General features: G+C 41.4%; 1 protein-coding gene across 1 annotated transcript in view; it reads left to right on the plus strand.

Moving 5' to 3' along the window:
• DNAH11 (dynein axonemal heavy chain 11) overlaps positions 1-14,394 on the plus strand; it is a 368,614-nt gene that overhangs the window by 259,461 nt on the left and 94,759 nt on the right. The window contains exon 63 of the mRNA XM_070787580.1: positions 1,254-1,424. Within this exon, the coding sequence (XP_070643681.1) occupies positions 1,254-1,424 (171 nt within the window). The remainder of the gene's footprint in view (positions 1-1,253; positions 1,425-14,394) is intronic.

The raw sequence follows: 14,394 nt of genomic DNA on the forward strand, positions 1-14,394 counted from the left end.
TCCACAGGGTTCTTCATTGTTTTTACCAACATTTTGCTGGTTTTATTTCTCCAGTTGCTATTAATTTACATATGCTTAGAATGTGGTATTAAATTTTAGCATGCACTGAAACCAAATGAATTAGTGAAGTGTCCTGCAGTTCAGTCAATCCATAGGTATTTATTACAGTTTTATTCAAATCCAATATTAAGGGCTCTACATACTTAACCTGGAAATCAGATTTTCAATGTCTAGTCATGTAGATAGAAGGAGCTGAACAGCATCCTTTGAGCATACGGTCTTCAAAGCTAGTGACATCCTTCTGGTTTCCATCTTTTTACATGGGCTGTAAGCTCTTCCACTGATTGAGTAATTATATTGCAGAAAGAACCCACATTTAGTAACTACCAGCACTGATCTTTAATTAATAGAATTCTAGTAAGATGGCTCTTTTAAGCTTTATGTTTTAAATAATTAACATAACTAGTGTTTTTCCTGAGAAGGCAATGGCACCCCACTCCAGTACTCTTGCCTGGAAAATCCCATGGATGGAGGAGCCTGGTGGGCTGCAGTCCATGGGGTCGAGAAGAGTCGGACATGACTGAGCGACTTCACTTTCACTTTTCCCTTTCATGCATTGGAGAAGGAAATGGCAATCCACTCCAGTGTTCTTGCCTGGAGAATCCCAGGGACGGGGGAGCCTGGTGGGCTGCCGTCTATGGGGTCGCACAGAGTCGGACACGACTGAAGTGACTTAGCAGCAGTAGCAGCAGCAGTGTTTGTCACCTTCCTTTTTCTATAACCCGCCCATGGCTGGTATGTTTAAGACGATGTTTGCTGAGGGAGGTATAGTACCATTGCTGAAAAGCAAAAATGATGGTGAACAGCCAAGCTGCCATAAAAATCCTAACATCACTCAGGCTTGGCCACAGCTCTTGGTCCTGTACTTGTAGAGGAACAAGAGAGTGACCGTCAGCCTTTTAAGAAGGACCTCAAGCCTAACTGAAGAGTTAGGGCATCCAACAAAAAGGAGATGTTAAAGATCTAATGTCGCATTACCATAAACTTCACTGACGGGAGAATGAGAGCGCCTTCGTAATAATGGGTTCACGTGACTGAGTGGTCAGCATCGTTATGCCCCCCAGTCATGTTCTCTCCCTCCTCCAGGCTGTGCAGGTGCCCTAGACTTAAACCGAGGTATAAGGCAATTACATTCAATGTTTCTTGAGTTGCTCTTCACTTTGCAGTTACATCAGAATCATCTTATATTTCAGTCAGAGAAGATTCGCTGGGGCCAGTCTATTAAATCCTTCGAAGCGCAAGAGAAGACGCTCTGTGGAGATGTTCTCCTTACGGCAGCATACGTGTCTTATGTTGGATCCTTTACACAACAGTATCGCCAGGAACTGGTGGACTGCATGTGGGTTCCCTTTCTTCAAGAGAAGGTAAACTTAGTCCCTAACCTGGGCCACATTTGGAAGCATCATACTGAAATTTAAGTAACAAAAACAGTGTATGTTCCAGACATTTTTGTACTTCTGTAATCTCAAATCACTGGAAATTCTAGTATTGAAGGAAGTCTTTCTTGTGTGTTGCAGTTTTCTTGTTTTAACGATAGTTTCAACAAGGAGGTAGAAAATAGAAAAATTATTTGTATGAATGATAGGGGTATAGTTGGAAAATTGCTTTAAATGAAACTGTTAACTGAAACCAAATTTGGAATATCATGTGCAATTACAGGGTGAAATTTTTTGGTATGAATATCACAGGTTACTGAAGATTTTTTTTAATGACTACTTTCAGATGAAAAGTGTAACACTTTGTATGTAAGTATAAAAATAGCTTACTTTGAATTTGAAAATTCACCCATAAGCAAAACGAAAGCATAGATTGGGGAGATTTCAGATTGTCTAGATTAAGGTTATCCTTTACAAAGGAGAAACAGAGACAGGGAAGTTTAAATGACTTTGTAAGGTCATAAAAGATAGGAAACCAAACCACTGCTTTCCAGGCCATTGTTTTCTATGACGCATTCTGTTATCTCCACAGTTTGTTGTGATCCACACAGTCAAAGGCTTTGGCATAGTCAGTAAAGCAGAAGTAGATGTTATTCTGGAGCTCTCTTGCTTTTTCGATAATCCACCGATGTTGGCAATTTGATCTCTGGTTCCTCTGCCTTTTCTAAATCCAGCTTGAACATCTGGAAGTTCACAGTTCATGTATTGCTGAAGCCTGGCTTGGAGAATTTTGAGCATTACTTTACTAGAGTGTGAGATGAGTGCAACTGTGCGGTAGTTTGAGCATTCTTTGGCATTGCCTTTCTTTGGGATTGTAATGAAAACTGACCTTTTCCAGTCCTGTGGCCACTGCTGAGTTTTCCTAACTTGCTGGCATATTGAGTGGCACATAATTTCCTGGCACTTTCACAGCATCATCTCTTAGAATTTGAAATAGCTCAGCTGAAATTCCATCACCTCCACTAGCTTTGTTGGTCGTGATGCTTCCTAAGGCCCACTTGACTTTACATTCCAGGATGTCTGGTTCTAGGTGAGTGATCACACCATCATGATTCTGTGTATTCTCGCTACCTCTTCTTAATATCTTCTGCTTCTGTTAGGTCCATAGCATTTCTGTCCTTTATTGAGCCCATCTTTGCATGAAATGTTCCCTTGGTATCTCTAATTTTCTTGAAGAGATCTCTAGTCTTTCCAGTCTATTGTTTTCCTCTATTTCTTTGCACTGATCACTGAGGAAGGCTTTCTTACCTCTCCTTGCTGTTTTTTGGAACTCTGCATTCAAATGGGTATATCTTTCCTTTTCTCCTTTGCCTTTCGGTTCTCTTCTTTTCACAGCTATTTGTAAGGCCTCCTCAGACAACCATTTTGCCTTTTTGCATTCCTTTTTCTTAGGGCTGGTCTTGATCCCTGCCTCCTGTACAGTGTCAAAATCCTCCATCCATAGTTCTTCAGGCACTCTGTCTATCAGATCTAAAATCCTTGAATCTATTTGCACTTCCACTGTATAATCGTAAGGGATTTGATTTAGGTCATACCTGAATGGTCTAGTGGTTTCCCTACTTTCTTCAATTTAAATCTGAATTTGGCAATAACAAGTTCATGATCTGAGCCACAGTCAGCTCCAGGTGTTGTTTTTGCTGACTGTATAGAGCTTCTCCATCTTTGGCTGCAAAGAATATAGTCAATCTGATTTCGGTATTGACCGTCTGGTGATGTCCATGTGTAGAGTCTTCTCTTGTGTTGTTGGAAGAGGGTGTTTGCTATGACCAGTGCGTTCTCTTGGCAAAACTCTATTAGCCTTTGTGCTGCTTCATTCTCTACTGCAAGGACACATTTGCCTGCTACTCCAGTAATTTCTTGACTTTGTACTTTTGCATTCCAGTCCCCTATAATGAAAATGACATCTTTTTGGGGGGTTAGTTCTAAAAGGTCTTGTAGGTCTTCATAGAACCATTCAAATTCAGCTTTTTCAGCATTACTGGTTGGGGCATAGACTTGAATTACCATGATATAGAATGGTTTGCCTTAGAAACGAACAGAGATCATTCTGTCATTTTTGAGATTGCATCCAAGTACTGCATTTCAGACTCTCTTGTTGACTGTGAAGGCTCCTCCATTTCTTCTAAGGGATGCTTGCCCACAGTTCAGTTCAGTTCAGTCGCTCAGTCATGTCCAACTCTTTGCAACCCCATGAATTGCAGCACGCCAGGCCTCCCTGTCCATCACCAACTCCCGGAGTTCACTCAGACTCATGTCCATCGAGTCAGTGATGCCATCCAGCCATCTCATCCTCTGTTGTCCCCTTCTCCTCCTGCCCCCAATCCCTCCCAGCATCAGAGTCTTTTCCAATGAGTCAACTCTTCGCATGAGGTGGCCAAAGTACTGGAGTTTCAGCTTTAGCATCATTCCTTCCCAAGAAATCCCAGGGCTGATCTCCTTCAGAATGGACTGGTTGGATCTCCTTGCAGTCCAAGAGACTCTCAAGACTCTTCTCCAACACCACAGTTCAAAAGCATCAATTCTTCGGCGCTCAGCCTTCTTCACAGTCCAACTCTCACATCCATACATGACCACAGGAAAAACCATAGCCTTGACTAGACGGACCATTGTTGTCAAAGTAATGTCTCTGCTTTTGAATATGCTATCTAGTTTGGTCATAACTGTCCTTCCAAGGAGTAAGCGTCTTTTAATTTCATGGCTGCAGTCACCATCTGCAGTGATTTTGGAGCCCCAAGAAATAAAGTCTGACACTGTTTCCACTGTTTCCCCATCTATTTCCCATGAAGTGATGGGACCGGATGCCATGATCTTCATTTTCTGAATGTTGAGCTTTAAGCCCACTTTTTCACTTTCCACTTTCACTTTCATCAAGAGGCTTTTGAGTTCCTCTTCACTTTCTGCCATAAGGGTGGTGTCATCTGCATATCTGAGGTTATTGATATTTCTCCCAGTAATCTTGATTCCATCTTGTGCTTCTTCCAGCCCAGCATTTCTCATGATGTACTCTGCATAGAAGTGAAATAAGCAGGGTGACAATATACAGCCTTGACGTACTCCTTTTCCTATTTGGAACCAGTCTGTTGTTCCATGTCCAGTTCTAACTCTTGCTTCCTGACCTGCATACAGATTTCTCAAGAGGCAGGTCAGGTGGTCTGGTATTCCCATCTCTTGAAGAATTTTCCACAGTTTATTGTGATCCACACAGTCAAAGGCTTTGGTATAGTCAATACAGCAGAAATAGATGTTTTTCTGGAACTCTCTTGCTTTTTCCATGACCCAGTGGATGTTGGCAATTTGATTTCTGGTTCCCCTGCCTTTTCTAAAACCAGCTTGAACATCAGGAAGTTCACGGTTCACATATTGCTGAAGCCTGGCTCAGAGAATTTTGAGCATTACTTTACTAACATGTGAGATGAGTGCAATTGTGCGGTAGTTTGAGCATTCTTTGGCATTGCCTTTCTTTGGGATTGGAATGAAAACTGAACTTTTCCAGTCCTGTGGCCACTGCTGAGTTTTCCAAATTTGCTGGCATATTGAGTGCAGCACTTTCACAGCATCATCTTTCAGGATTTGAAATAGCTCAACTGGAATTACATCAACTCCAATAGCTTTGTTTGTAGTGATGCTTTCTAAGGCCCACTTGACTTCACATTTCAGGATGTCTGGCTCTAGGTCAGTGATCACACCATTGTGATTATCTGGGTCGTGAAGATATTTTTTGTATAGTTCTTCTGTGTATTCTTGCCACCTCTTCTTAATGTCTTCTGCTTCTGTTAGGTCCATAGCATTTCTGTCCTTTATCGAGCCCATCTTCGCATGAAATGTTCCCTTGGTATCTCTAATTTTCTTGAAGAGATCTCTAGTCTTTCCCATTCTGTTGTTTTCCTCTATTTCTTTGCATTGATCGCTGAGGAAGGCTTTCTTTTCTTGCTATTCTTTGGAACTCTGCCTTCAGATGCTTGTATCTTTCCTTTTCTCCTTTGCTTTTCGCTTCTCTTCTTTTCACAGCTACTTATAAGGCCTCCCCAGGCAGCCATTTTGCTTTTTTTGCATTTCTTTTCCATGGGTAGTAGATACAGTGGGCATCTGAGTTAAATTCTCCCATTCCAGTCTATTTTAGTTCGCTGATTCCTAGAATGTAGACGTTCACTCTTGCCATCTCCTGTTTGACCACTTCCAATTTGCCTTGATTCATGGACCTAACATTCCAGGTTCCTATGCAGTATTGCTCTTTACAGCATCAGACTTTACTTCCATCATCAGTCACATCCACAACTGGGTGTTGTTTTTGCTTTGGCTCCATCTTTTCATTCTTTCTGGAGTTATTTTTCCACTGATTTCCGGTAGCATATTGGACACCTACCAACCTGGGGAGTTCACCTTTCAGTGTCCTGTCTTTTTGTCTTTTCATGCTGTTCATGGGGTTCTCAAGGCAAGAATACTGAAGTGGTTTGCCATTCCCTTCTCCAGTGGGCCACATTCTGTCAGAACTCTCCACCCTGACCTCTCCGTCTAGGGTAGCCCTACATGGCATGGCTCATAGTTTCATTGAGTTGGACAAGGCTGTGGTCTATGTGATCAGATTGGCTGGTTTTTTGTGATTGTGCTTTTCATTCTGTGTGCCCTCTGATGGAGAAGGACAAAAGGCTTATGGAAGTTTCCTGATGGGAAAGATTGACTAACGGGGAAATTGGGTCTTCTTCTGATAGGGGGTGCCATGCTCAGTAAATCTTTAATCCCATTTTCTGTTGATGGGTGGGGTTGTGTTCCCTCCCTATTATTTGACCTGAGGCCAAACTATGGTGGAAGTAATGAAGATATGAAGGCTTCCTTCAAAAGGTCCCATGCATGAACTGCTGCACTCAATGCCCCCAACCCTGCAGCAGGCCTCCTCCGAGCCACACCTCTGCCAGAGACTCCTGGATACTCACGGGCAAGTCTGGGTCAGTCTCTTGTGGGGTCACTACTCCTTTCTCCTGGGTCCTGGTGCAAACAAGGTTCTGTTTGTGCCCTCCAAGACATGCCTCCTGAGAAATCTGTATGCAGATCAAGAAGCAACAGTTAGAACTGGACATGGAACAACAGACTGCTTCCAAATTGGGAAAGGAGTACTTCAGGGCTGTATATTGTCACCCTGCTCATTTAACTTATACAGAGTACATCATGAGAAATACTGGACTGGATGAAGCACAAACTGGAATCAAGATTGCTAGGAGAAATAGCAATAACCTCAGATATGCAGATAATACCACCCTGATGGCAGAAAGCGAAGAAGAGCTAAAGAGCCTCTTGATGAAAGTGAAAGAGGAGAGTGAAAAAGTTGGCTTAAAACTCAACATTCAGAAAACCAAGATCATGGCATCTGGTCCCATCACTTCATGGGAAATAGATGAGGAAGCAATGGAAACAGTGAGACTTTATTTTTTGGGCTCCAAAATCACTGCAGATGGTGACTGCAGCCATGAAATTAAAAGACACTTGCTCCTTGGAAGAAAAGTTATGACCAACTTAGACAGCATGTTGAAAAGCAGAGACATTACTTTGCCAACAAAGGTCCGTCTAGTCAAAGCTATGGTTCTTCCAGTGGTCATGTATGGATATGAGAGTTGGACTATAAAGAAAGCTGAGTGCCCAAGAATTGCTGCTTTTGAATTGTGGTGTTGGAGAAGACTCTTAAGGGTCCCTTGGACTGCAAGGAAATCCAGCCAGTCCATCCTAAAGGAAATCAGTCCTGAATATTCATTGGGAAGACTGATGCTGAAGCTGAAACTCCAATACTTTGGCCACATGATGTGAAAAACTGACTCATTGGAAAAAACCCTGATGCTGGGAAAGATTGAAGGCGGGAAGAGAAGGGAACGACAGAGGATAAGATGGTTGGATGGCATCACCGACTCAATGGACATGAGATTGAGTAAGCTTTGGGAGTTGATAATGGACAGGGATGCCTGGCATGCTGTAGTCCATAGGGTCACAAAGATTCGGACACAACTAAGCAATTGAACAGATCTGTGTTATCTCAGTTGATTAAAGCAGGTTCTTCATTTACATATCTAGCCCTTCAGTTCAGTTCAGTTCAGTTCAGTCACTCAGTCATGTCCGCCTTTGCGACCTCATGGACCACAGCACACCAGGCCTCTCTGACCATCATGACTACTGGAAGAACCATAGCCTTGACTAGACGGACTTTGTTGGCAAAGTAATGTCTCTGCTTTTCAATATGCTATCTAGATTGGTCATAACTTTCCTTCCAAGGGGTAAGTGTCTTTTAATTTCATGGCTGCAATCACCATCTGCAGTGATTTTAAAGCCCCCAAAAATAAAGTCAGCCACTGTTTCCACTGTTTCTCCATCTATTTGCCATGAAGTGATGGGACTGGATACCATGAACTTAGATTTCTGAATGTTGAGTTTTAAGCTAACCTTTTCACTCTCCTCTTTCACGTTCATCAAGAGGCTTTTTAATTCCTCTTCACTTTCTGCCATCAGGGTGGTATCATCTGCATATCTGGGGTTATTGATACTTCTCGCAGCAATCTTGATTCCAGCTTGTGCTTCCTCCAGCCCAGCGTTTCTCATGATGTACTCTGCATATAAGTTAAATAAGCAGGGCGACAGTATACAGCCTTGACGTACTCCTTTTCCTATTTGGAAGCAGTCTGTTCCATGTCCAGTTCTAACTGTTGCTTCCTGACCTTAGGACATTAAATCCCTCTGTGTATTTGTGTTCTTTGTTGGTAATTATGCCTCAGTTTTCACAATAGCTTTTTCATGACATAAGGACATGCCAATGGAATTTCTGCAAATTAAATATTTTGGGAAAAGTGTCTCATAATAATTGTAAAAGAAAAATCCTTTTGTACCTAAGCTATTTAATGTGTCTATGGTATCAAGCCATATTTTTATATGGAAGATTTTTTTAAAAGACGATATCTATAGTACTCCCTGAATTTCAGAGATTTTCTCTAAGTATTTCTGCCATAAAATAGTCCTGTTTATGTAAGAGGATAAAGCCATAAAATAGTCCTGTTTATGTAAGAGGATAAAGCATTCTGCTAATTTTGTCCACCTCGTACTGCGTTGTGAGTTTCGGAAGGTGTCAGCTATCAAATTCTTCTTTTTGTCTCCATCTCATGTTCTCCAAACTTTAATCTTCTCAATGGGTATCTTGGTCCGATTCACCCAATGACCAACTTAAGATGAATGATTATCATCACTTGTGGTCCTCTCTGCATTTTCCGTCATTGATAAAATTTTCTCATTCTGTCCAAAATTATAAAGAAATTCACTTCCTGATGTGCAAGCTAGTGAACTTCACGTTGCCTTCTTGTTACAGTTATTCTTCTCTTTGAATCATGTAATAGTATCTATAGCATGAACTTAGGCTATCAGTCACTTTACATTTTTTTAATTGAAAACTTGCCTTCTCAAATTTAAGTTTTAAAATTGATGTTTAATTGCTGGTATAGCATCATTTGGGCTTCCCTGGTGACTCAGTGGTAAAGAATTTGCCTGCCAATTCAAGAGACGTGAGTTTAATCTCTGGGGCAGAAAGATCACTGGAGGAGGAAATGGCAACTCACTTCAGTATTCTTGCCTGGGAAATCCCATGGACAGAGGAGCCTGGTGGGCTACGGTCCATGGGGTCACAAAACAGTTGGACACAACTTACCGTCTAAAAACAAGAGGAAATCGCATCATTTAGTGTGTTTCTGGGAAGTTTCCCATCAACTTGTATTTTCCCACTTACTTAAAATTCCAAATACGGAATTCCATGAAGATAAAATTTTGTTGTGAAGAGTAAGATTAATTGGCTTATCCAAACTATGTAAACTCTCTAAATGTATAGCCAAAGCAAAAATGATAATTTTCTGATGCTGTACATTAAGGAAACATTTATTTTTAACTACAGGCCTGTGTTTCTCTGTGGGCCCACAACTCTCAGGACTCCGTGTCTATTTTCAGGCATCCCAGCGCTCTCTGCTTGTCTCTTGAGTACACAGGCTCCAGGCCAGCTGAGAAATAGATCGTCAAACATGAGCAGCTTATTCTCACTCATCTCTGGACAGAGCTGTATGCTAAAGGAAGAAAGAGATTTCGAGTTGTATAAATGACATCCTTTTGGAAGAGACTTTTCTGTCTGTAAGACCCCTGGCAGAAAATGCTATATAAAACCTAAAAAACGTATGTCCTGTAGAACAGAGGTTTCTAGTTTCTCACTTCAGTTGCTCAGTCATGTCTGACTCTTTGCGACCCCATGGACAGTAGCATGCCAGGATTCCCTGCCCATCAACAACTCCCAGAGTTTGCTCAAACTCATGTCTATCAAGTCGGTGACACCATTTGAGCTACTTACTTTATACACCTAGATTCAGTCACAGCAAAGTGGAAAGATAATCACGTCTATATGAACATGTGCCAGGGTTCAAGAGGAGCTGAAATTGTTTATTCATGTTAATTTTTTTTGATCAATTTTTCCTCATCAGTGTTGCCTCATCCTGCCTTTCCAAGAAGCATCTCCTCATCCTGCTCCACAGTATACAGGATATTTGCTAGAGCTCCGTACTCTCCTGAGTGTCTCTGGCTTGTCATTTGACTTGGGTATCCTGGGGATTTTGACAGTTTATAAATTAGCCCACCAACAAATGACTATTTGTGTCCTTTTAAAACATCTCTGGGAAAGATTGAGGGCAGGAGGAGAAGGGGACGACAGAGGATGAGATGGTTGGATGGCATCATCAACTCGATGGACATGGGTTTGGGTGGACCCTGGGAGTTGGTGATGGACAGGGAGGCCTGTTGTTCATGGGGTCGCAAAGAGTCGAACATGACTTAGCAACTGAATTGAACTGAAGCTAAGCATGTCATTTATTAACAACCTGTGTACATATTCAAGGTAACCTTAGAGAGAACTCTTATAAAATAAGTCCACAATCCTTAATGTGTTCCTAGAAGTGAAGACTATTCTAAATGCATCAAAACTCCAAAATCTAATAAACAAATTTAACTCTAAGTCTGAATTTCAAGAGGAGTTATATTTTAACTTGATCCAGTGATTCTAAAGTTTTCTGGAAGAGTATATTTTCAACAACACCAATGTAATTTTGGAATCAAACAGTAAGAGGGCACTTGGACTTCACAATATTAAAATATACTCTAAAGCTAAAGTAATTACAACAATGTGGTTCTTCAAGGGAAATGAAAACTAGAATAGAGATCAGAGTCATTTAAGGATGCAGAGATATTTGATATGTTTAATATATGATGATGTATAAATGCAACTGCATCTACCACCTCCTAACATTTCTACTAATATACCATCTTCCCTCCTGATACTTCTATTCAAGGCCAACCATTTGGGTTATGTACTAGTTTCCATCCCCTTTCCTTTCCTTGAGGACAATTCAAGACAAATTCTCCCCTTTCCGTCATCATCAATTTTTCTGTCTGGATTCATTACTACATCATTCCCACTAGCACTCAAACATGTAGTTATTTCTCCCATTAAAAACAAATATATCTGGAAATATACATTTCTCTCAACTCTCCCTGCCCCTCAAGCTACTCCTTCATTTCTCTGTCCTCATTTACAGTCATCACTTCAGAAGAGGAATGGATATTCACTGTCTCCACATCCTCCCTCAGTATTTCTAAGTCACTCCAGACAGACTTTCATCCCCATCATGCCACCAAAATGCCTATTATCAGATTTTGCCTTCACATTGCTAAGTTGAGAGGTTCGTTCTCATTCTCATCGTACTTGACTGAATTTGATGCAGTGGATCACTCCATCCTCCCATCAATACTTGATTTTCTTGAATCACCCTCACTTCACCTCCACATAACCCCACTGGTCAGTTTTTCTCAGACTTCTTGATTTTTTTCCTACCCCACCCTGCCCCAGTGGCTCAGACAGTAAAGAATCCACCTGCAATGCGGGAGACCTGGGTTTGACCTCTGGGTTGGAAAGATCCCCTGGAGGAGGGTATTCTTGCTTGGAGAATCCCCATGGACAGAGGAGCCTCTCGGGCTGCAGTCCGTGGGGTCACAAAAAGTCAGACACGACTGAGCAACAAAGCACACACACCCGCCCCAATCTCTTAGTGTTGAAATGACCCACACTTCAGTCTTTGAGCTGCTTCTTAACAAGGTTCATGGCTTTAAATGTCCCCTGGACCCCACTAACTCCCAAATGGATACCTGCAGCCAGACAGTGGCATCTTCCCTTCTGTGTCTGAAAGATGTCTCAGATGCAGAACATCCGAACTGAATTCCTGATCTTCCCCGTAAAACTGCTACTCAAGTGTTCCCGATTTGTTTAATGGTAGGTCTATCCTTGTGTTAGCTCAGCCTAACAGACTTTGAGTCACTTTGATGTCAGTCTTTTTCTGACACCCACATCCAGTCTATCTAGGAGATTCTGTGGGCTGTACCTTTAAAATATATTCAGAATCTGACCACTTTTCGCCACCTTCACTGCTTGCATCCTGAGCCCAGCCATCAGCTTCCTCTTCAATTACTGTGAAAACTTTCTAACTGGTTTCCTTGCTTCTATATTTGTTGCCTCTCTCCAAATTGGATCTTAACATATCAGCCAGTGTGATATGATGCAAGTCAGATTCACTAATTTTTTTTTCTAAAATCCCTCTGTTGACTTCCCACTGCACTTAAAGCAAAAGCTAGAAACCCTGCAGATGCTTATAAAACCCTCAGTGATTTGGCCCCATTACAGTAAGTCCCTGACATCCGAACCTTCAAGTTGCAAACGTTGAAAGATGTGAATGTACACTTGTTCCATCAACGTCAGGCATGCAGCTATTGCTGACAGTCCTTCAGCTCTACTGTCTCCCACCTCCTCTCCATCCTGCAGTCAGTAACTCTTCTTTCCTGTTCACTTGATTCCAGCCCCTGTATGCCAATTGTTGCACTGTACTACTGTACTTTTTCAAGGTACTGTAAGATTAAAAACGTTTTCATTTGTGTGAAAAGTATTATAAACCTATTACAGTACAGTGCTACACAGCCAATTGTGTTAGTTGGGTAGATAGGCTAACTTTGTTGGACTTGGGAACCAATTGGACTAATGAATGTGCTCTAAAAATAGAATTCATTCATGTGTAGGGGACCTACTGTATCTCCCTGTAACTTACTTTCTGTTATTCCTTTCCTCACTCATCTGCTCTGGTCACACTGGGCCATCTTCCATGAATCTACCACGTATGCTCCAGCCTCAGGCCCTTTGCACTAGCTTTTTCCTCTGTCTTGAAGTATTTTCACTTAGGACATAGTTTTCCCACTCACTTCCATCAACTAGCTCTTAGTTCAAGCAGGAAGAAGATAAGGTGTTCTGGTAGTCCCATCTCTTGAAGAATTTTCCACAGTTTCTTGTGATCCACACAGCCAAAGGCTTTAGCATAGTCAATGAAGCAGAAGTAGATATTTTTCTGGAATTCCCTTCCTTTTTCTGTTATCCAACGAATGCTGGCAGTTTGATCTCTGGTTCCTCTGCCTTTTCTAAATCCAGCTTGTACATCTGGAAGTTCTTGGTTCATGTACTGTTGAAGCCTAGCTTGAAGGATTTTGAGTGTTATCTTGCTAGCTTGTGAAATGAGTGCAATTGTATAGTAGTTTGAATATGGCATGCCCTTCTTTGGGACTGGAATGAACACTGACCTTTTCCAATCCTGTGGCCACTGCTAAGTATTCCTAATTTGCTGGCATATTGAGTGCAGCACTTTCACATCATCATCTCTTAGGATTTGAAATAGCTCAACTGGAATTCCATCACCTCCACTAGCTTTGTTCCTAGTGATGCTTCCTAAGGCCCAGTTGACTTTACACTTCAGGATGTCTGGCTCTAAGTGAGTGATCACACATTCATGGTAATCTGGGTCTTTCAGACCTATTTTGTATAGTTCTTCTGTGTATTCTTGCCACCTCTTCTTAATCTCTTCTGCTTCTGTTAGGTCCGTACTGTTTCTGTCCTTTAGCATGCCCATACTTGCATGAAATATTCCCTTGGTATCTCCAATTTTCTTGAAAAGATCTCTAGTCTTTCCCATTCTATTGTTTTCCTCTGTTTCTTTGAATCGTTCACTTAAGAAGGCCTTCTTATCTCTCTTTGCTATTCTCTGAAACTCTGCATTCAGTTGGATATATCTTTCCTTTTCTCCTTTGCCTTTCGTGTCTCTTCTTTTCTCAGCTATATGTAAGACCTCCTCAGACAACCATTTTGCCTTCTTGCATTTCTTTTTCTTGGGGGTGGTTTTGGTCACTGCCTCCTATACAATGCTATGAACCTCTGTCCATAGTTCTTCAGGTACTCTGTCTATCAGATCTAATCCCTTGAATCTATTTGTCACTTCCACCATAATCATAAGGGATTTTATTTGGGTCATACCTGAATGGTCTATTGGTTTTCCCTACTTTCTTCAATTTAAGTCTGAATTTGGCAATTAAGGAGTTCATGATCTAAGTCACAGTCAACTCCCGGTCTTGTTTTTGCTGACTGTATAGAGCTTCTCCATCTTTTGCTGCAAAGAATATAATCAATCTGATTTTTGTATTGACCATCTGGTGATGTCCATGTGTAGAGTTATCTCTTATGTTGTTGGAATAGGGTATTTGCTATGACCAGTATGTTCTCTTGGCAAAACTCTATTAGCCTTTGCCGTGCTTCATTTTGTACTCCAATGCCAAATTTGCCTATTACTCCAGGTAATGCTTGACTTTTTATTTTGCATTCCAATCCCCTGTGATGAAAATGACATCTTTTTTGGGTATTAGTTTTAGAAGGTCTTGGAGGTCTTTATAGAACCATTGGACTTCAGCTTCTTCGGCATTAGTAGTTGGGAAATAGAAGTGGGTTACTGTGATTATGAATGGTTTATCTTGGAAA

This window comes from Bos indicus, chromosome 4 (assembly GCF_029378745.1).
Source record: "Bos indicus isolate NIAB-ARS_2022 breed Sahiwal x Tharparkar chromosome 4, NIAB-ARS_B.indTharparkar_mat_pri_1.0, whole genome shotgun sequence".
In the NCBI taxonomy this organism is placed as follows: domain Eukaryota; kingdom Metazoa; phylum Chordata; class Mammalia; order Artiodactyla; family Bovidae; genus Bos; species Bos indicus.